Consider the following 21,863-nt stretch of genomic DNA (forward strand, 5'->3'; position numbering starts at 1 on the left):
TCAGGGTGGTCTTAGTATTTAGACCCTATTTGATCTGGTTAATCAAAGTGCTTGCCAAGAACGAAAAAATGCTGTGAAAGTTTGGTTACTCTTTAAATGTTTATTTCTATCTTGATTGACTTGTTCCATACTAGTGTAAAAGTCAATGTTATTGGCAGTCCGTCAAGCCATGTAAATCAGGGATGTGCTGCTGGCAACATGATGCTGTATGAGGACAGAAGGATCATTCAGTTCACATTAGTCCTCACCGGTTGTTTAAACGGACCAACAAACAAGTGCTGAACGGCTTTTATATAAAGCTCATAACGGGAGAAGCCCGTATGAATGCACTTCTACTAAATCATTTATGCATTCTAAAGCCCCTTCTGGTGAACTGTTTTCTGTACCCGTTTGTAAGGGATCATGTGTGTAAGTATAATGATGGTAGTAATTTACTCATGCGTCACCATACCAGCATCACGTCACCGTATCTGTAACCTGTTATCTCATTGTGATGAGTGGAGACCACTTTCTCAATGTAAGTTAATGAGACTCAGAATCAAGGTGTATAGTTTCATTCTGAGTCTTATAGACTTGTTCTGAGAAATTTAAAAAAGTGACCTAAGCTCCACACAGCAACCATTGTGGGATTCTTTTGGTCACAAAACCATTTATGTGATGCCAGATCGCAGCTGAAAACAGCTGAAGATGATGACCGGTGATTGGTGAACATACTACTACCATAATTATACGTACACACATGATCCCTAACAAACAAGCAAAAATATTAATTGGAGTGAAGCTTTAAGATGTTTTGGACTGTGACCGACCTTTATCTTGGAGCAGATGTAGACACTTCCACAGAAACTGCATTGGTTACACTGAGAAGCTTTTTCTATTGTCCAATATAAAGAGATAGGAGATATCAACAATATAACAAACTATTGGAAACTAGCTATAATTTTTTTGAGCTTTCATCAAAAATGTCTTCATTTTCCATGTATCATAGTTTCCCGTTTTAATACTCTTTGGCAAAACTAATAGAATACAATTTGAAGAGCAAATAAAAGAATTGGTCTATCAGGTTGTGGAGATGAGAATAGCCTGGAAAGTTGCCAGTTGGCAGGCTCGGACTGGCCCACCGGGAAAATCGGTAGATCCCCCGGTGGGCCCCTGACTGACAGTGTCTGGCTTCTCAGCATGGCTGCATGCATGATTTAAGCCATGCCCATCCCCGCTCAACAGAAGAGGAGAGAAAAAGCTGAGCCCATGTATTGCCGTGTATAATGTAGGGTGGGAATCAGAGGCTCAGATACAGCATAGGAGTGTGCGGGTTGGATCTCTTCCCTCTCTGGAGTTTCTGGCTAGGATGTAGGGGGGAGGCTCAGCACAGCCATTCCCCATCTGTTCCTAGAGCTTCACAGCATTAAGCCCCACCCACCAGCGCGGACTGGGTTGGGCTGATGGAGCATGCGTGCAATAACTGCTCCTGAAGAAAGTGCTAATGGAAGTGAATGATGGCCTCTCTGCGGCACTGCTGTCAGCCAAGCTCTAAGCTCTGTCGTCGGCACTGTCAGGAGGGGGAGAGGAGGCTCAGGAGGAACACAGGCCTGGAGTGAGTACTGGAGCTTCCTGTTTATGTCACTATTCTGACTCTCTCCTGTCCTCCATCCCAACAAAAGCTGCTTTTTCCTGTTTGCCCCACACAGCTGTGCTCTCCCTGCCCCATCTACCCTGGCTTGTAGTTGATGATATCACAATACCTTCCTCCACTGCTATTCTGTGATGATGACTAGGGGTCCCATCTTCTTCATGGCGCTTGCTGCCAGAGATCCATCTTACTTCTGTGTGTAGAAGGGTATGTTTCCACCCTCAATATTGGCAGCACTTTTGTATGCACGGTGATTCCGCATGTGTTCATTGAACCGTGTGGAATCACCGCATCTCCACAAGATAAATAGACATGCTGCGGTCTGGAAGGACGCGCCGCATGTCCGTTTACGCAGGGAAGCCGGAGGCGTCCCTGCATGCATAGTGGAGATGGGATTTCATAAAATCCCATCCACTATGCTGTAACATCCGGAGGCTTCGGATGTACGCAGCCTCCAACCAGCAGCGTTTCCTGACCATGGAAACATACCCTAAGGTGTACAAATCGCAAATATACAATATAAAACTAAGTACAGTGTGTATGTCTGCAATGCATTTATGTGAATAAGTGAATGTGAATACTTGTGACATTTCTAGTGATAGTCAGACATTAAAAAGCATACATGGTTTATTTAAAAGTGCCACAAAAAATGTACCTTTAAAAAAAAAAATATCTGGCATTTTTATATGCAGAATGAATAATTAATATATCTATAATGTTATGTATAGCAAAAATATAATCGTAAAAAAAAAAAAATTGCCACCTCCCATGCCCCAAGAAGTTAATAAAAGTAGATTATTAAAAGGGTCGTCCCATTTCAAAAATTACTCCATAAGCTCAGGGGTATAAAAAAAAAAAAGAAAAAAAAACAACCCACAGACAACTGAGGCTATGTGCACACGCTGTGGATTTTGCTGCGGATATGCAGCTGTTTTCCATGAGTTTACAGTACCATGTAAACCTATGGAAAAAACAAAATCAGCAGTGCACATGCTGCGAAAAAAAAAAACACGCAGAAATGCAGCGGGTTACATTCCGCAGCATGTCACTTCTTTGTGCGGATTCCGCAGCGGTTTACACCTGCTCCTCAATAGGAATCCGCAGGTGTAAAACCGCAGGTGAAATCTGCACAAAAACCGCAGAAAATCCGCACACCATTCCGCATGTACACATAGCCTAAATATCAGGGTATGTGCACACGCTGCGGAAAGGTGTGCGGATTTTTCCGCACTGATTTTGGTAAATCCGCAGGTAAACTGCACTGCGGAATTAGAGTGGATTTTCTGCGGTTTTTGTGTGGATTCCACCTGCGGTTTTACACCTGCGGATTCCTATTGAGGAGCAGGTGTAAAATGCTGCAGAATCCACACAAGGAATTGACATGCTGCGGAAAATAAACAGCTGCATTTCCGCTCGTTTTTTTCCGCATGTGCACTGCGGATTTTGTTTTCTATTAGGTTTACATGGTACTGTAAACTCATGGAAAACTGCTGCAGATCCGCAGCAAAATTCGCAGCATGTGCACATACCTTTACTCTTAGCTCTGTTGATTGGCTGCACCTCTGAAATTGTCTGCAGCGCTGCAGACAATCACTGAACCCAGTGTCTGATGTACCCGTTACAATCCACTGAGTTCGGAGATAGATTACAGCACGGTAGACATTTTGTCTCTGCTGCAGCCAATCAGCAGAGGAAAGAGGCCCTACTGGATCCCTATAGAGTGACTAAGATTATGTACATACAGTGTCTTTTTCAGGAGTAGTTTGCTTGGAAAACGGAGGAAAAAAACCCAAAAAAACTAAATGATCTGCAATGTAAAAGTGACTTGTACATAAGTTCACTCATTTTTAGCTTCTCCTAACCGCTTTAGGTTTTCAAAGATGTAAAATGGTCGAAAGAAGTCAGCAACAAGCAAAGACGCTTCAGGAAAAACATCTCTGTTGTGTTCCTGAAAACTCTTCCTATACCAAAAACAATGTGGGCAGGCTGGCTTCTAAAAGACTGCGCACACCCTAGGAGCTCAGTTTTTGTTTTGTGTCCCTGAACCTACAGAGTAGTAATCTTTTATACAGGACAACCCATTTAAATGATATGCATCTTCTGTTGACGGCATTGTCAAAATCAAGCCCTTATATAAACTTAAAAATAAAAAAGATTGGTCTCTGGGAAACTAAAAAAAAAATACTGAACCTTGACGGCCTAAAAGTGAACAGGTGTAGCTAGGATCACATCAGTATGCAGGGTTTTTTTAAATAATAGTAGAAAAATTAAGCCAAGGCCACGTTCACACGTTCAGTATTTTACCTCAGCATTTGTAAGCCAAAATCGTGAAAGGATCAATCAGAGGAGAAGTATAATAGAAACACGTCACCACTTCTGTGTTTATCAGTCACTGCTGGTTTCGGCTGCCAAATGCTGATGTAAAATACTGACAAAACACTGAACGTGTGAACGTGGCCTTAAAGAAATGGATCTGTCACATAACAGACAAAAATGGCGACAGACAGAACCAATAAAATACAGTACTCAGGTCTTTGTTGTTTCTTTTACAGTGTCCATCTTTTTAGAGGACAAAATGTGCTTGTTGGACCTGTTTTTGTATTGAATATAAATGAAACTTACTACTGAGCCTCCTAATAAATACTACAACATAAGGCCGGCGTCACACTGACGAGTTTTACGGACGTATGAGCGCAAAAAATACACTGTAAAATACGCATAACACACGGCCCAATGATTCCCTATGTCCCAGCTCCTATCAGCCGTATTTTACTGATCCGTATTGTACAGTCTTCTACGGCTGTACAAAATTGCAGCATGCTGCGTTTGTCACCGTACTGCGCACAAAAAAACAAAAAAACAAAAAAAAAAAAAAAAAAAAAAAAAAATCGCCAATGAAAGTCTATGGGGGCGAGAAAAAATACAGATTACACACGGACCAGCAGTGTGACCTGCGAGAAATACGCACCGGTGTTAGAGAGAAAAGCCGGTAATTCAATTGCCGGCTTTTCATTTCTCCTTCCCAAACCCGACAGGATATGAGACATGGTTTACATACAGTAAACCATCTCATATCCCTTTTTTTTTGCATATTCCACACTATTAATGTTAGCAGTGTGTATGTGCAAAATTGTGGCGCTGTAGCTAAAATAAAGGGTTAAATGCGGAAAAAAATTGGCGTGGGCTCCCGCGCAATTTTCTCCACCAGAGTGGTAAAGCCAGTGACTGAGGGCAGATATTAATAGCCTAGAGAGGGTCCATGGTTATTGGCCCCCCTGGCTACAAACATCTGCTCCCAGCCACCCCAGAAAAGGCACATCTGGAAGATGCACCTATTCTGGCACTTGGCCTCTCTCTTCCCACTCCCGTGTAGCGGTGGGATATGGGGTAATGAAGGGTTAATGTCACCTTGCTATTGTAAGGTGACATTAAGACAGATTAATAATGGAGAGGCGTCAATTCTGACACCTATCCATTATTAATCCAATAGTATGAAATGGTTAATAAAACACACACACATTATTACAAAGTCCTTTAATGAAATAAAGACACAGGTTGTAATATTTTATTAGTCTCTTAATCCAGCTGAAGACCCTCATTCTGTGAAAAAGTAAAAATAACAAATCAACAATATCTCATACCTTCCGATGATCAGTCACATCCCACGAAGTAAATCCATCTGAAGGGGTTAAATCATTTTACAGCCAGGAGCTGTGCTAAAGCACTCGCTCCTGCCTGTAAAGCCCCGGGTACTGAATGGAAAGCAGGGTGATCTGTAGTTACCTTGAGTTGCGGTGATGCGCCCTCTGCTGGATGTCCTCATGAACTGGAGCCTTGGAAAAGTTCCCACGCTCGAGTTCATATGAGGACATCCAGCAGAGGGAGCATCACCGCGACTCAAGGTAACTACAGATCAAACTGCTTTCCATTCAGTACCCGGGGTTTTACAGGCAGGAGCGAGTGCTTTAGCACAGCTCCTGGCTGTAAAATGATTTAACCCCTTCAGATGGATTTACATCGTGGGACATAACTACGGAAGGTATGGAATATTGTTGTTTGTTTTTTTAACTTTGTTTCAGGACGATGGTCTTCAGGTGGATTAAGAGTCTAATAAAATATTACAACAACATGTGTCTTTATTTCATTAAAATAGTTGAAAATAATGTGTGTGTGTTTTATTAACCATTTCGTACTATTGGATTAATAATGGATAGGTGTCATAAATGATGCCTCTCCATTATTAATCTGGCTTAATGTCACCTTACAATTGCAAGGTGACATTAACCCTTCATTACCCCATATCCCACCGCTACACGGGAGTGGGAAGAGAGTGGCCAAGTGCTAGAATAGGCGCATCTTCCAGATGTGCCTTTTCTGGGGTGGCTGGGGGGCAGATGTTTGTAGCCAGGGGGGGCCAATAACCATGGACCCTCTCTAGGCTATTAATATCTGCCCTCAGTCACTGGCTTTACCACTCTGGCGGAGAAAATTGCGCGGGAGCCCACGCCAATTTTTCTGCCATTTAACCCTTTATTTTACAAGCTACAGTGCCCAAATTTTGCACATACACACTACTAACATTAGTAGTGTGAAATATGCAAAAAAAAAAAAAAAAAAAGGGATAGGAGATGGTTTACTGTATGTAAACCATGTCTCATATCATGTCGGGTTTGGGAAGGAGAAATGAAAAGCCGGCAATTGAATTACCGGCTTTTCACATATATCGCGCTGAATTAAATATAAATACAGAATATATATATATATATATATATATATATATATATATATATATATATATATATATATATATATATATACTGTATATATGTTTTAACGAACATTTGAGCACATGAATCCATTAGATGTCGGTTTTGCAAGCCTGCGAGAAAATATCGCAGTACGGATGCCATATGGATTACATACGGAGGATGCCATGAGCAAAATACGCTGACACACCCTGCCTACGGATGACATACGGATCACTATTTTGGGGACTTTTCTGCATATTACGCCGTAAAAAACGGACCATATTTACATACGCTGAGTGTGAGGCTGGCCTAAGTGTTCAGTCACGTTCACACGTTCAGTATTTAGTCATTATTTTACCTCAGTATTTATAAGCCAAAATCAGGAGTGGAACAATCAGAGGGAAAGTGTTCTAGAAACACGTCACCACTTTTGTATTTAATCAACCACTCCTGGTTTTGTCTTACAAATTCTGAGGTGAAAAACTCGCCAAATACTGAATGTGTAAACGTGGCCTTCTTGTGTATGGAGGAGTCAGGAGACATGACTGCTGGCTGAACCATTGTTTGTCCAACATATAAATAAAGTGTATGGGGGACATTACAGCCAATATGTCATGAGTCCATATGCCAGCATTTAGAGCAATGGGCTAAACATTTTCTTGCTTGAGAGTAACTTTCGAACATAAATGCTGCAATTTTTGAAAATTGGTTTTTTTGTTGTGCACAAAAATTTGCTATATTTACACTCTAGCAAGACAAATTTGGGTTCATGAAAACTCATGTCCAATGTGCATTTAAAGATGCCATAGAATTGTGCAGTTTTTGGTGTGTCCTTTCCATATAGGCTCAGTATAGTAAAATTTAGTACCATTCAGAGCTGTCACCAGCTGGGGAACCACATAGAAGTACTATAACTTCATAGGTTGGGGAACACTGATTTAAATCACAGAAAAAACCCTATATTAAAAACTTACTACTTTATTAATCATTATTCTAAAACCTGGTGCACACAAAGCCATCACCAAAGGAAAAAAACAATCATAAAAATGTTATAGAAAAGGCCTTAGGAGGTGCCTGACCCTATGGTCTAATACTCACTGGCATCCTACCCAACAGCGGAGATTGGCACCTTACAACCTATGCCGTGGCGCCCCCATTCACCGTCGGCTGTCCCTTCTAATCTTAGAGACCGTATGGGACAGTGGGTATGAAAAGAAAAAGATAGAGTACCAATATGATATGAATAAATTAATTAATAGGGATTATTTTGGGCCCAGATAAATACTGGCCCTATATTCCGGCCCTACCTCACAGCGGGGGTTGGCAATAACGACATGTGGCACCCCCACTCCTCGACGGCTGTCCCTAGGGCTTACCCTTATAGAGGAACATAAAGTGCTAAAGTGCAGGGAAACCAAAACCTACATGGGCAACATAAACTGGGCTTCAAATAACCGATTATTTTCACTATAGCCATAAGATACAGTATTGGCATAAATTCCAAAGGGCCCGTTTTATGGGTGCTGATTAATAAACCATGTAAGGACCCTTCCACCTCCAATCAATAAATAAGACTGAGGGCTTGTGCACATGCTGCGGATTCCATTGTGGAATTTTCCGCAGCGGATTTGATAAATCCGCAGTGCAAAACCGCTGCGGTTTTTAATGCGGATCTATCGCGGTTTCCGCTGCGGGTTTACACCTGCAGTTTTTTATAGGAGCAGGTGGAAACCCGCAGCGGAATCCGCACAAAGAATTGACATGCTGCGGAATATAAACCTCTGCGTTTCCACGCGTTTTTTTCTGCAGCATGTGTGCACTATGGATTTAGTTTCCCATAGGTTTACATTGTACTGTAAACTTATGGGAAACCGCTGAGGACCCGCAGCTGCGGAAACGCTGCGGTTCCGCAGCATGTGCACATACCCTGCGGGTTTCCACCTGCTCCAATAGAAAACTGTATGTGTAAACCCGCAGCGGAAACCGCACTAGAAACCGCGATAAATCCGCATTAAAAACCGCAGCGGTTTTGTACTGCGGATTTATCGAATCCGCTGCGGAAAATTCCGCAATGGAATCTGCACAAGCCCTCAGTCTCATTTTTTGATTGGAGGTGGAAGGCTCCTTACTTTTTTTCTGCAGCATGTGCACTGCGGATTTCGTTTCCCATAGGTTTACATTGTACTGGAAACTTATGGGAAACCGCTGCGGACCCGCAGCTGTGGAAACGCTGCGGTTCCGCAGCATGTGCACATACCCTGAGGGTTTTCTAAAGACAATGCTTAACATCCATTAGCAGCCTCTTACTGGATGTACCCAACCTCTCATAAAATATCCTGCCCAACCTTATGTATATAGACAAAAGCTCATAGTCATAGCCTATATGTGTATATGAAGATCACAATAGGGTTTCTAAGATTAGAAGGGACAGCCGACGGTGAGTGGGGGCGCCACGGTGTAGGTTGTAGGGTGCCAACCTCCGCTGTTAGGTAGGATGCCAGTGAGTATTAGACCATAGGGTCAGGCACCTCCTAAGGCCTTTTCTATAAAATCTTTATGATGGTTTTGTGTGCACCAGGTTTTAGAATAATGATTAATAAAGAAGTAAGTTTTTAATATAGGGTTTTTTTTCTGTGATTTGGTTCAGCTTGTTTTGTACTCCTAATAAATCTAGATTTACTGTGGAACACGGATTTCCTGCAAACAAAGCAGACTGTATCATTTACTCTCAGACCGATATACATTTCATTAATTTTAATTTAAAAACCATAGAAATCCTATTTTGTTGTAAAATATCTAGTTCCCGGAGGACTGAATTTGCATTAGACTTTTGTCTAGTTGATATTAACAACACGCAATGTACACATTCACTTATATAGTAATACAGTCATTTTCACAGATTTTCATACTCTATCCGAATATTTATGAGAGCAGAGCAGTATTACGGCTTACGCACCTTAAGTAAAGAGCTTGGTAGTTCGGTAGTTCCAATCTGGGCCAGGTTCCCCAGGAATGGTAGAGGTGTAGGTCCTGGAGGCAGATTCTTCTCTTTTATCTTATTCCACCATTTAATAAGATAAATGAAGACAGTAACTGCAGTAGTTAGGAGAAGGGTGATTACAATATTCAGTGCCATGCTGCCACAAAGAAAAGAGCAGACAGAATCCCTGTACTAAATCCCTCTTGGTTTTGTTCTGTTTAGAAAAAAACTGACTCTCCCAGCTGCATTCCACATCACATGTGATCAGTGAGGAGGGACTGGAAGAGCGAGTCTGAAGTGCAGAGGTACAATTACGTAGATTATGGAATGACTGTAAGTCTATGTGAAAAGTAAAACAGCACTCATAACTAAGAAAAAGGATACTACAAAAAGCAAAAAAAAAAAAAAAAAAAATGACCAACACATCTAAACAGAATAAAGCAGGTGTGACCAGGTCAGGAGAAGCTGCCGTGACTGCATAAGACACAAACAACAGAGAATAAGGCTACGTGCACACGTTCAGGAATGTCTGCAGAATTTTCTTGAACAAAACTGGACTTTTTCTGCAGGAAACCCGCATGTGGTTTTTTTTTTCGCTTTTTTTCTCGCTTTTTTCGCGTTTGTTTGCAGATTTTTCGAATTTTTTTATGGAGCTTCCCAATGCAATAATATAGCGGCAAAAAACGCGAAAAATCCGCAAAATTAATGAACATGCTGCGTTTTGTTTTTTTTTTGCAGAAAAAAATGCAGCATGTGCACAAAAAGTGCGGAATGCATTGAAATGATGGGATGCTGATGTAAGCATTTTTCGAATAAAACTCGAAAAATCATGAATGTGTGCACATAGCCTAAAACAGCAGCCACTGCACAAAGATGTGTGCAAACACTGAATATATGAAATTTAAAATGAAGGTACTTAGTTCACAAATAGGCCAATTCATGAAAGCCCATCAACCATGACAAGGTGACCTTTCTTTAATGGGAACCTAATCTAATATTTATCACACCAGCCTTTCCCAGACGAAAAGCTTATACATTTATGGGACAAGTAGGTTTTAGCACTAGTTAAAATCATCCTTGCACTGGACAGAAGAGTTTTTAGCCAAATATGGAGGCAGTCACTACCTCCAAAAGTATACTACAAATAGAAAAAAACATTACCTACCCTTCCAAACAGGGTGAAGCGAGTATGAACAGGTGCAAGCTGCTATGATTGCATAATATAAAGAAACAAAAACATACAGCAGCCTCTGTAAGCTCTAAAAACGTGTAATCAGTGAATATTTGAAATCTAAGCTCAATTACTGCCGTATAGAACATGGTTATAAAATGAAGATGCTCCTCTTATCAGTCCAATGCTTTTTTTTTTTTAATTAATGCTAGATGTTACCTGCCCTTTATGTTTTTAGGCTTTTAGCCTGGGAGAAACTTGTTTGATAAATATTAGATTTAGGGTCATATCAGAGAGAGGTTGTCATGTTGTGGCTGGTGGGCTCTCATGAATTGGATTATTTCAGCGCGAATACCTTCATTTTATAGGTATATTATATTTAGCAGTAATGCATTAAAATTTCATATATTCAATATTTATACACCTTAACAGTGTTGCAGTATTATTTTGTATGTAAGAAAAAGGATTGAAACGGCATAATACAATAATGAGGATAAGGATTGGTAGGATGAGTGTCACAGTGTAACAACGGTATGGATTTGAGGAATCTTCTTGTACTCCTTGGAGAGGTTGAGTGAAAGGCAGATATTCTGTAAAGGGTTATTCCCTTTTTCCAAATAATGTATAGATGTACAGTGTTGGCATACACAAGCAACTTATCAATTTAATGTTTATTAAAATCATCTATTTCCTTAATATTTTAACTTTTATTTTCATTGCGGTTTACTTTTTCACTAAGACATCTTTTCTATTGAGCTTGTAAGCACTGCATTGATATTTTTCAGAACCGATTGAATGCACAATTAGTTTCCCCCTGGGAAAGGGACTTATGGAGGCTCTAACTTCCGTCCAGATGATTTTTTTCAAGTTAGTGGCAAACCTAGGGGTTTCATCTCCTATTGTCTGCTCTATACAAGAGTGGCAAAGTCTTTTCTAGTAAGAGTCATTGCAATAGAGTCCTGAAAAGCACGCCCTCCTTGTGCTGTACACTTCTTTCCCCAGCAAAAAATTGGGAGAAAAGAAGGGGAACATTATGTTACCAAGTGAACTTTCACAAAGATTACTTACTGGTGTGAGGCAATCGAATGGTACTGGATTACTATTATCATTATTGTTATTATTATTATCCTCCCTTCTTTCGAGGTTCACTCTGTCCGTATCTACTCTCCCCCTAATCTCCAAATGGCTGTCATATACTGACCACTGGGCTCAGCCACTGCCTTCATTGACCAATTCTCCACCTGGCTTCTTCACTTTCTCTCTGCTGACATCCCCACCATCTTAATGGGTGACTTTAATATCCCTACTGACATCCGCCAGCCAGCAGCCTCCAAGCTCCTGGCCCTTACTTCTTCCTTTGGACTTACACAGTGGTCCTCCACAGCCACCCACACAGGCAGATATACACTAGACCTCATCTTCACCCGCCTCTGTTCCATATCTAATCTCACAACCTCTCTCTTCCCCCTATATGACCACCATCTACTCACCATCTCATCCTTGTCCTCCTCACCTGCTCCCTATGTCCAGCCACTACCACATCCTCGCAGAAACCTTGCACAACTAGACATACACAGACTCTCAGACTCTCTTCTACCCCTGTCCTCCATATCTTCACTCCAGGACACGGACAGCGCCACCACTTTCTATAACTCCACCCTCACATCAACCATATACACAGATTCCCCTCTGATGCATGGCAAAGTGCGACAAATCAAAAGGCAACCCTGGCATAACAACCTCAACAAAAAACTCCGACAAGCATCCAGGGTCGCAGAGCGGCGTTGGAAAAAAACATGCCTGCTAGATGACTTCACTGCTTTTAAACAAGCTACACTTGCCTTTAAACTAGCCTTCACTTCTGGTAAACAGACCTATTTCTCTAACCTTGTATCTTCACTATCCTACAACCCAAAACAACTGTTCAGCACATTTAACTCTCTCCTCCACCCACACTGCCACCTCCAACTCCCCTCATCTCTTCTGAGTAGAGTTTTTACTTTTACTTTTTTAGGATCGAGTCGGGTTTCGTGAAACCCGACTTTCTCAAAAGTCGGGTAGGGTGAAATCGTCCGATTATTGCGAAAAGTCGTGGGGCCGACCAAAACACGAAACCCAATGCAAGTCAATGGGGAATCAAAGTCGGCAGTGAGTGGAGGACAGGAAAACACCTACAGTGCCCATTTTAATGCCAAAAACATAAATTCTTATTACTTAAGCTTGTCAATCTTAATTTACTTTATAATAATAGTTAGGCATTGAAAATCAGGGGTCATTTGCATAAAGTTGTGGGGGGATAGGGCTGGTTCAAGTTTTTCGTGGGCCCAGGAAACGCAGACTACATCACGGCGGTGGTGCAGGGAGAGGTAAGTATTTCAACTTTGCAAGTGCTGTGATCCTGAGCAAGCAGGGGGGCCCACTCGTTCGCATTGGCAATGGCACAGGGCCCCTCAAAGTACGGCGGTGTGTTTGATGGCGGGGGCACCTCCCACCAGCGGAGACACTTTTGCATACTATGAGGGGCCCTGTGCCAGTGACATTGCCAACGAGTATGCCCCCCCACCTGATGAAGGAAACTGCACTTTCATCTGCACCTTCCTCTTTGTCCCCGTGTAAGGTGGTATAGTATGCGGGAAGGGGAACCTGACTATCAGCAGGGTCAGATTCTGGCTGTGTAGAGTGCAAGGGGAATTTAGTGGTCTGGGTCAATGTACCAGCAGACTCATCTAGCAGTGGCTGGGCAATGAGCAGGATGAGGAGGAAACACAGATATAGGCCCAAATAATAAAGTGGGCTAAATGCAGTTCAAAATTGGTAACAGGAGTAAACAGGCGGCACTGCTTTGTTCAGTGGAGGACAACTGTAATGAGTGGCAGACATAGTTAGTAGGCCCAACCAAACAAGTAGGCCGAATGCAGTTTAATATGTGATATAGGCTGAAAATTGAAGCCCAGCTTTGTTCAGTGGAGGAGAACAACAAGCAGCGGCAGACACCGTTAGTAGGCCCAGCCAAACAAGTAGGCCGAATGCAGTTTAATATGTGATATAGGCTGAAAAATGGAAGCTCAGCTTTGTTCAGTGGAGGAGAACAACAAGCAGCGGCAGACACCATTAGTAGGCCCAACCAAACAAGTAGGCCAAATGCAGTTTAATATTAGATATAGGCTGAAAATTGAAGCTCAGCTTTGTTCAGTGGAGGAGAACAACAAGCAGGGGCAGACACCATTAGTAGGCCCAACCAAACAAGTAGGCCAAATGCAGCTTACGTCATGGCGGTGGAGGCGGGAGAGGTAAGTATTAAAACTTTGCAAGTGCTATGATCCCGAGCAAGCAGGGGGGGCCCACTCGTTCGCATTGGCACTGGCACAGGGCCCCTCAAAGTACGGCGGTGTGTTTGACGGCGGGGGTGCCTCCCACCGGCAGAGACACTTTTGCATACTATGAGGGGCCCTGAGCAAGCAGGGGGGCCCAATCGTTTGCATTGGCAATGGCACAGGGCCCCTCAAAGTACGGCGGTGTGTTTGATGGCGGGGGCGCCTCCCACCGGCGGAGACACTTTTGCATACTATGAGGGGCCCTGTGCCAGTGACGTCGGCAACGAGTATGCCCCCCACCTGATGAAGGAACCTGCACTGTCATCTGCACCTTCCTCTTTGTCCCCGTGTAAGGTGGTATAGCATGCGGGAAGGGGAACCAGACTTTCAGCAGGGTCAGATTCTGGCTGTGTAGAGTGCACGGGGAATGTAGTGGTCTGGGTCAATGTACCAGTAGACTCATCTAGCAGTGGCTGGGCAATGGGCAGGATGAGGAGGAAACACAGATATAGGCCCAAAGAATAAAGTATGCTAAATGCAGTTCAAAATTGGTAACAGGACTAAACAGGCGGCATTGCTTTGTTCAGTGGAGGAAAACTGTAATGAGTGGCAGACACAGTTAGTAGGCCCAAGTAATAAAGTGGGCCAAATGAAGTTCAAAATTGGTAAAAGGAGTAAACAGGCGGCACTGCTTTGTTCAGTGGAGGAGAACAACAAGCCGCGGCAGACACCGTTAGTAGGCCCAACCAAACAAGTAGGCCAAATGCAGTTTAATATTCGAAACAGGAGTAAACCAGCGGCATAGCTTTGTTCAATGGAGGACAGCTGTAATGAGTGGCACAGATACAGGTTGGAGGCCCACATTTAAAAAGTAGGCTCCAAGCAGTTCAAAATGGTAACAGGAGTAAACAGGCGGCATAGCTTTGTTCAATGGAGGACAGCTGTATTGAGTGGCGCAGACAGACACCGGTAGTAGGAATGTAGTAGGCCTAAAATTAAAAAGTAGGCTCAATGCAGTTTAAAATTGGTTAGATGGATACACAGGCGGCATAGCGTTCTTCAGCAGGGGACAATTGTAAGGAGTGGCACGGACAGACACAGGTAGTAGGCCTAAAATAAAAAGTAGGCTCAATGCAGTTCCAAACGGGTTACAGGAGTGAACTGGCGGCATAGCGTTGTTCAGCGGAGGACAATTGTAAGGAGTGGCTGACACAGTTAGTAGGTCAAAATAATAAAGTGAGTGAAATGTCTGCCAAAATTTTTTTCCAAAATAAACAGGTGGCATAGCTACGTACAGGGGTGGGCTCCTCTGCTGAGTAGCAGACACTGGTAGTTGGCACAAAGTATTAATTGGTCTAAATGGAGGCCAGGGCCCCTGTATATTTTAACTATCATCTATCATTTCAACAAATTTGTATTGGCAGTGCCATTGAAGGATTTATCAGCACAGACGACACTGTGGTGGAGCAGGGAGAGGTAAGTATTGCAAGTGGTAGAGCACTGTTCGACCAGGGGGGGGCACTCTCTCGTGGGCGGCGGTACTGGCACAGGGCCCCTCATATTACGACGGTGTGTCTGACGTTGGTTGTGCACCACCACCGTCAGAGACACTTCATTGTAGTATGAGGGACCCTGTGCCAGTGCTTGCGCCAAGTGATGACTGACCATGGCCCCATGGGTGGAGTCGGCCCATTTAGGGTGGTTTAAAAATGTCGTATGCTGGACATACAGCAGCTGCAAATAGAGAAATTGGAACAGTCAGTAAGACCAGTCCAAAAGCTAGACCTTTTTACAGGAAAGCTAGGTGTCAGCCAGGAAAGGTGGGGTAAAATAATTAGAAATCCATGATTGATTCATTTTAATGAAGGTTAGATCATCAACATTTTGGGTAGCCAGACGAGTCCTTTTTTTGGTCAGTTTTGAACCAGCAGCACTGAAGACTCTTTCTGATAGCACTGTAGCAGCTGGGCAAGCGAGCTCCTGTAATGCATATTCTGCCAATTCAGGCCAGGTGTCTATTTTAGATGCCCAGTAGTGTTGAGCATTCCGATACTGCAAGTATCGGGTATCGGCCGATACTTGCTGTATCGGAATTCCGATACCGAGATCCGATATTTTTGTGATATCGGGTATCGGTATCGAAACAACATTAATGTAAAAATGTGTAAAAGAGAGAATTAAAATAAAAAATATTGCTATACTCACCTCTCCGACGCAGCCTGCACCTTACCGAGGGAAGCGGCAGCGTTCTTTGTTTAAAATTCGCGCTTTTCTTTCCTTTACGTGAGTCCCGGCTTGTGATTGGTTGCGTGCCGCCCATGTGACCAGGACGCAACCAATCACAGCAAGCCGTGACGTAATTTCAGGTCCTTCAGGATTTTAAAATTACGTTCCGGCGTTGTGATTGGTTGCGTCGCAGTCACATGGGCAACGCAACCAATCACAGCAAGCCGTGACGTAATTTCAGGTCCTTAAGGATTTTAAAATTACGTCCCGGCTTTGTGATTGGTTGTGTCGCAGTCACATGGGAGACGCAACCAATCACAAGCCGTGACGTCACGGGAGGCTGGACACGCGCGCATTTTAAAATGGGCGCGTGTCCAGCCTCCCGTGACGTCCCGGCTTGTGATTGGTTGCGCCGCGATCAACCAATCACAAGCCGGGAGGCTGGACACGCGCGCATTTTAAAATTTTAAAATGCGCGCGTGTCCAGCCTCCCGGCTTGTGATTGGTTGACCGCGGCGCAACCAATCACAAGCCGGGACGTCACGGGAGGCTGGACACGCGCCCATTTTAAAATTTTAAAATGCGCGCGTGTCCAGCCTCCCGGCTTGTGATTGGTTGACCGCGGCGCACAAAATGAGTGAGGATGAACTAAACCAAACAAGGGGAAACTGCCAATGTTGTCAAAACATCAATTGTTGCATAATAAGTTTGGTCGAATTTGCAGGATGTGTCTCACATTCCCATGTATCACCTCTCAGCTGATGTATTATACAAGCCTCCCGGCTTGTGATTGGTTGACCGCGGCGCAACCAATCACAAGCCGGGACGTCACGGGAGGCTGGACACGCGCCCATTTTAAAAAGCGCGCGTGTCCAGCCTCCCGTGACGTCACGGCTTGTGATTGGTTAATGGCGGCCATGTTGCCGGGACGCGGACCAATCACAGCAAGCCGTGACGTAATTTCGTCACGGCTTGCTGTGATTGGTCCGCGTCCCGGCAACATGGCCGCCCTGACCAATCACAAGCCGGGACTTCACGTAACCAAGTAAAAGCGCGAATTTTAAACAAACAACGCTGCCGGTTCCCTCGCTGAGGTCCAGGCTGCGTCGGACAGGTGAGTATAGCGATATTTTTTATTTTAATTCTTTCTTTTACACATTTATATGGATCCCAGGGCCTGAAGGAGAGTTTCCTCTCCTTCAGACCCTGGGAATCATCAGGAATACCGTCCGATACTTGAGTCCCATTGACTTGTATTGGTATCGGGTATCGGTATCGGATTGGATCCGATACTTTGACGGTATCGGCCGATACTTTCCGATACCGATACTTTCAAGTATCGGACGGTATCGCTCAACACTAATGCCCAGTAATCAAAGGGGAATGACGTGTGAGGGAGAACATCGATAAGGGAGGAAAAATAGGTCGGAACCACACAGGACAAATGTTGTCTCCTGTCACTTTGAATTGATGCTGCAGTACCTGTCATGTCTGCGGTCATTGCGAAATCACTCCACAACCTGGTCATAAAACCCCTCTGTCCAAGGCCACTTCTGATTTGTGCACCTCTAACACCTCTGCCATGTTGCCCCCTGCAACTCGTGTGAGAACCATCACCGCCGCTATGTGCTGGGAATGCCTGAACCAAACGGTCTACAAGAGTTGCTTGTTTAGTAGCCAATATTTGCTCAAGGTTCTCATGTGACATGATATTTTGTAATTTCTCTTTATAGCGTGGATCCAGGAGGCAGGCCAACCAGTAATTGTCATCTCTCATCTGTCATCATTTTTATAATGTGGGGGTCCCTTTTTAGGATACGCATGGCATAATCAGCCATGTGGGCCAATGTTCCAGGTGTCAATTCACTGCTTGTGCTGGGTTGAGGAGCACTTTCTTGCAAATCAACATCACTTGTCTCCCGCAAAAACCCTGTACCTGACCTTGCAACGCCACCAGTTTCTATTGCCCCCTAAGAAGCATCCTCCTCTCATAAATATTCATCCCCATCATCCTCCTCCTCCTCTTCGTCCGCTACCTCGTCCAGGAGAGTTCCCTGAGCAGACAATGGCTGACTGTCATCAAGGCTTCCCTCATCCTCGGCTGCAGACGCCTGCTCCTTAATGTGCGCAAAACTTTGCATCAGCAGACGCATTAGTGGGATGCTCATGCTTATGATGGCGTCTTCTGCACTTACCAGCCGTGTGCATTCCTCAAAACACTGAAGGACTTGACAGAGGTCTTGTAGCTTCGACCACTGCACACCTGACAACTCGATGTCTGCCATCCAACTGCCTGCCCGTGTATGTGTATCCTCCCACAAATACATTACAGCGCGCCTCTGTTCGCACAGCCTCTGAAGCATGTGCAGTGTGGAGTTCCACCTTGTTGCAACGTCGATCATTAGGCAGTGCTGGGGAAGATTCAGCGATCGCTGATGGTTCTGCATACGGCTGGAGTGTACGGGCGACCAGCGGATGTGCGAGCAAAGTCTTCGCACCTTCAGGAGCAGGGCTGGTAACCCTGGATAACTTTTCAGGAAGCACTGCACCACCAGGTTCAAGGTGTGAGCCAGGCAAGGTATGTGTTTCAGTTCTGAAAGGGCTATGGCAGCCATAAAATTCCTTCCGTTATCACTGAATACCTTCCCTGCCTCAAGATGTACACTTCCCAGCCATGAATGAGTTTCTTGCGCAAGAACTCGGCCAGAACTTCCGCGGTGTGTCTGTTGTCGCCCAAACACTTCATTTGTAAGACTGCCTGCTGACGCTTACCACTAGCTGTTCCATAATGGGTCACCTCGTGTGCAACACTGGCAGCTGCGGATGGAGTGGTTGTGCGACAGCGGTCTGTGGACGAGCTTTTGCTTCTGGAGGAGGAGGAGGAGGAGGAGGGGTGGCGAACGCCTACAGCCACCTGTTTCCTAGACTGTGGGCTAGGCAGAACTGTCCCACTATGGCTCTCCCCTGTGGACCCTGCATCCACCACATTAACCCAGTGCGCCGTGATGGACACGTAATGTCCCTGGCCATGCCTACTGGTCCATGCATCTGTTGTGAGGTGCACCTTTCTACTGACTGACTGCCTCAGTGCATGGAGAATGCAGTCTTTGACATGCTGGTGGAGGGCTGGGATGGCTTTTCTCGGTAAGAAGTGTCGACTGGGTAGGTCATAGCTTGGTACTGCGTAGGCCATCAGGTCTTTGAAAGCTTTGCTTTCAACCAACCGGTAGGGCATCATCTCTAACGAGATTAGTCTAGCAATGTGGGCGTTAAAACCCTGTGTACGCGGATGAGAGGGTGAGTACTTTCTTTTCCTAACCAGAGTCTCTTGTAGGGTGAGCTGGACTGGAGAGGTGCATATGGTGGAACTAGCGATGGTGGTGGTGGTGGACATGGCGGATTGAGAGAGGGTTGGTGATGGTATTCTCGATGTTGACCTACATACAGTGTTTCCTACCAAAAACCTAGTGATTTCCTGACTGCTTTGGCCTTGCGACGATACCTCCAAATTTGCTGCTGGTGGTGCCCTAAACGGTGGGCTTACAGTTAGGGAAGCAATGTAGCGTTGCTGACTACCTTCATTCTGAGCAGGTGCACCAACGGTATGGGACGTTTGGTAGTTAGTCCAGGCTTGCAAGTGCATGCTGGTTAAATGTCTACTCATGCACGTTGTATTTAAATTTGGGGGATTCTTCCCTCTGCTAAAGGTCTTTGAGCATTTGTTACAGATAACTTTGCACTGATCATTCGGATCTTGGTTAAAAAATTGCCACACTCCACTATTCCTACTATGGAATACCTTTTCAGGCATTGCACACTGTGCTACTTTCACCAGATGGCCACGCTGTCTTAAAACTGTTTTTTTGGCTGACTAACGTTTTTGGCCTGAGACGGGCCTGCCAGATGAAAGCTGTTGTGATGTAGATGGCTGCTGCGGATCATCCTCCTCTGCTTCTGAGCTACAGTCAGCGGCACCCTCTTCCCTCAATGGCTGCCAATCTGGGTCATCTATCACCTCCTCTTCAATGTCATGTGCACCTTCCTCTGTGTCACAGTGTAAGGTGCTATAGCGTTCGGGACGGGGCACCATAGTCTCATCAGGGTCAGATTCTGGCTCAGTACACTGCGAGGGCAATGTAGTGATCTGAATCAATGGAACAGCATAATAATCTTGCTGTGGCTGTGCATCAGTGCACTCCATGTCCGTTCATCTAGTAATGGGCTGTTAACAATTTCCCTTTCTAACCCAGGCACAGTATGTGTAAAGAGCTCCATGGAGTAACCTGTTGTGTCACCTGATGCATCCTTCACTGTTGGTTTGGGTGAAGGACACAAGGAAGCGACCTGTACCTGCCCGGGAGCACCCACTGACGTCTCGCTGCTTTTAAATTTGGAACTTTCAGAAGAGGAGGCGAAAGAGCTAGAGGCTGAGTCAGCAAGGAAAGCCAAAACTTGTTCCTTTTGCTCCGGCTTTAAAAGTGGTTTTCCTACTCCCAGATAAGGGAGCCTTCGAGGCCTTGTGTAGCCAGATGATGTCGCTGGCTCAACATCTCCAGCCTTAGCTGCTATTTTGCTTTTCCCACTACCCCCAGATGCTCCACCACCACCACCACCACCATCATTACCAGCTGGCAACGACCGCCCACGGCCTCTTCCACCACACTTCCTTATTTGTGGGAAAGTGTAACCAAAATAACAACCGTTATATGCTACTGTAAAACAAGGTAGAAGTTGTATCTAAACTTGTTGGCAATTTAAATCTCCCTTTTTTGGGGGGGAGACTGCAGCGAAAAACAGGCCCTTTTTATTACACTATACAATGTAAGTGGCAGAACGTGGCTGGCAGATATACGACAAACAGAACTGACATAGATCCACTTAGTGGCAATTTAAATCTCCTTTTTTGGGGGGAGACTGCAGCGAAAAACAGGCCCTGTGTATTACACTATACAATGTATGTGGCAGAACGTGGCTGGCAGATATACGACAAACAGAACTGACGTAGATCCACTTAGTGGCAATTTAAATCTCCCTTTTTTTTGGGGGGGAGACTGCAACGAGAAACAGGCTCTGTGTATTACACTATACAATGTAAGTGGCAGAATGTGGCTGGACGATATATATATATAAAAAAGGGACTGTACTACAATAACAATCTCCCTACAATGATCTCAGGACAAGTATGGCAGCCAGCAATAAAAAGGACTGCTGCACACAAAAGTGTGGACAAATAAACAATAGAACTGTGCAGAAAGCAGCAACAGGATTTTTGCTTTTAAAAAAGCAGTTGGTTTGCACAGCGGTGTACAAACAGCAATGCAGCTATCAGGGAGCCTTATAAGGCAGCCTCTCTCCTGCACCTGAAATCCGCTGCATCGTTGTAACACTCGACTCTGCCCTGTCCTTCAAGCCGCACGTCCAAACTCTTGCCACCTCCTGTCACCTCCAACTCAAAAATATTGCCAGAATCTGTCCCTTCCTCATCCCACAATCTACTAAGACTCTTGTGCATGCCCTCATCATCTCCCGCCTCGATTACTGCAACACCCTCCTCTGTGACCTCCCCGCTAACTCTCTTGCACCGCTCCAGTCTGTCCTCAACTCTGCTGCCCGGCTAATCCACCTCTCTCCTCGCTACTCCCTTGCTTCTCCCCTCTGCAAATTCCTCCACTGGCTCCCAATTCCACAAAGAATCCAGTTCAAACTACTAACACTGATCTACAAAGCCATCCAAAACCTGCCCCCTCCCTATATCTCTGAACTAATCTTCCAATATCTTCCCTCATGTAATCTT

At 44.6% G+C, this 21,863-nt stretch overlaps 1 protein-coding gene across 1 annotated transcript in view; it reads right to left on the bottom strand.

Moving 5' to 3' along the window:
* LOC143805895 (cytochrome P450 2A4-like) overlaps window positions 1-9,646 on the bottom strand; it is a 57,598-nt gene extending 47,952 nt beyond the window's left edge. The window contains exon 1 of the mRNA XM_077285645.1: window positions 9,335-9,646. Coding sequence (XP_077141760.1) covers window positions 9,335-9,514 — 180 coding nt within the window. The 5' untranslated portion in view covers window positions 9,515-9,646. The remainder of the gene's footprint in view (window positions 1-9,334) is intronic.
* Window positions 9,647-21,863: the final 12,217 nt, after the last annotated feature.

The sequence above is a fragment of the Ranitomeya variabilis genome, chromosome 2, assembly GCF_051348905.1.
Source record: "Ranitomeya variabilis isolate aRanVar5 chromosome 2, aRanVar5.hap1, whole genome shotgun sequence".
NCBI lineage: Eukaryota > Metazoa > Chordata > Amphibia > Anura > Dendrobatidae > Ranitomeya > Ranitomeya variabilis.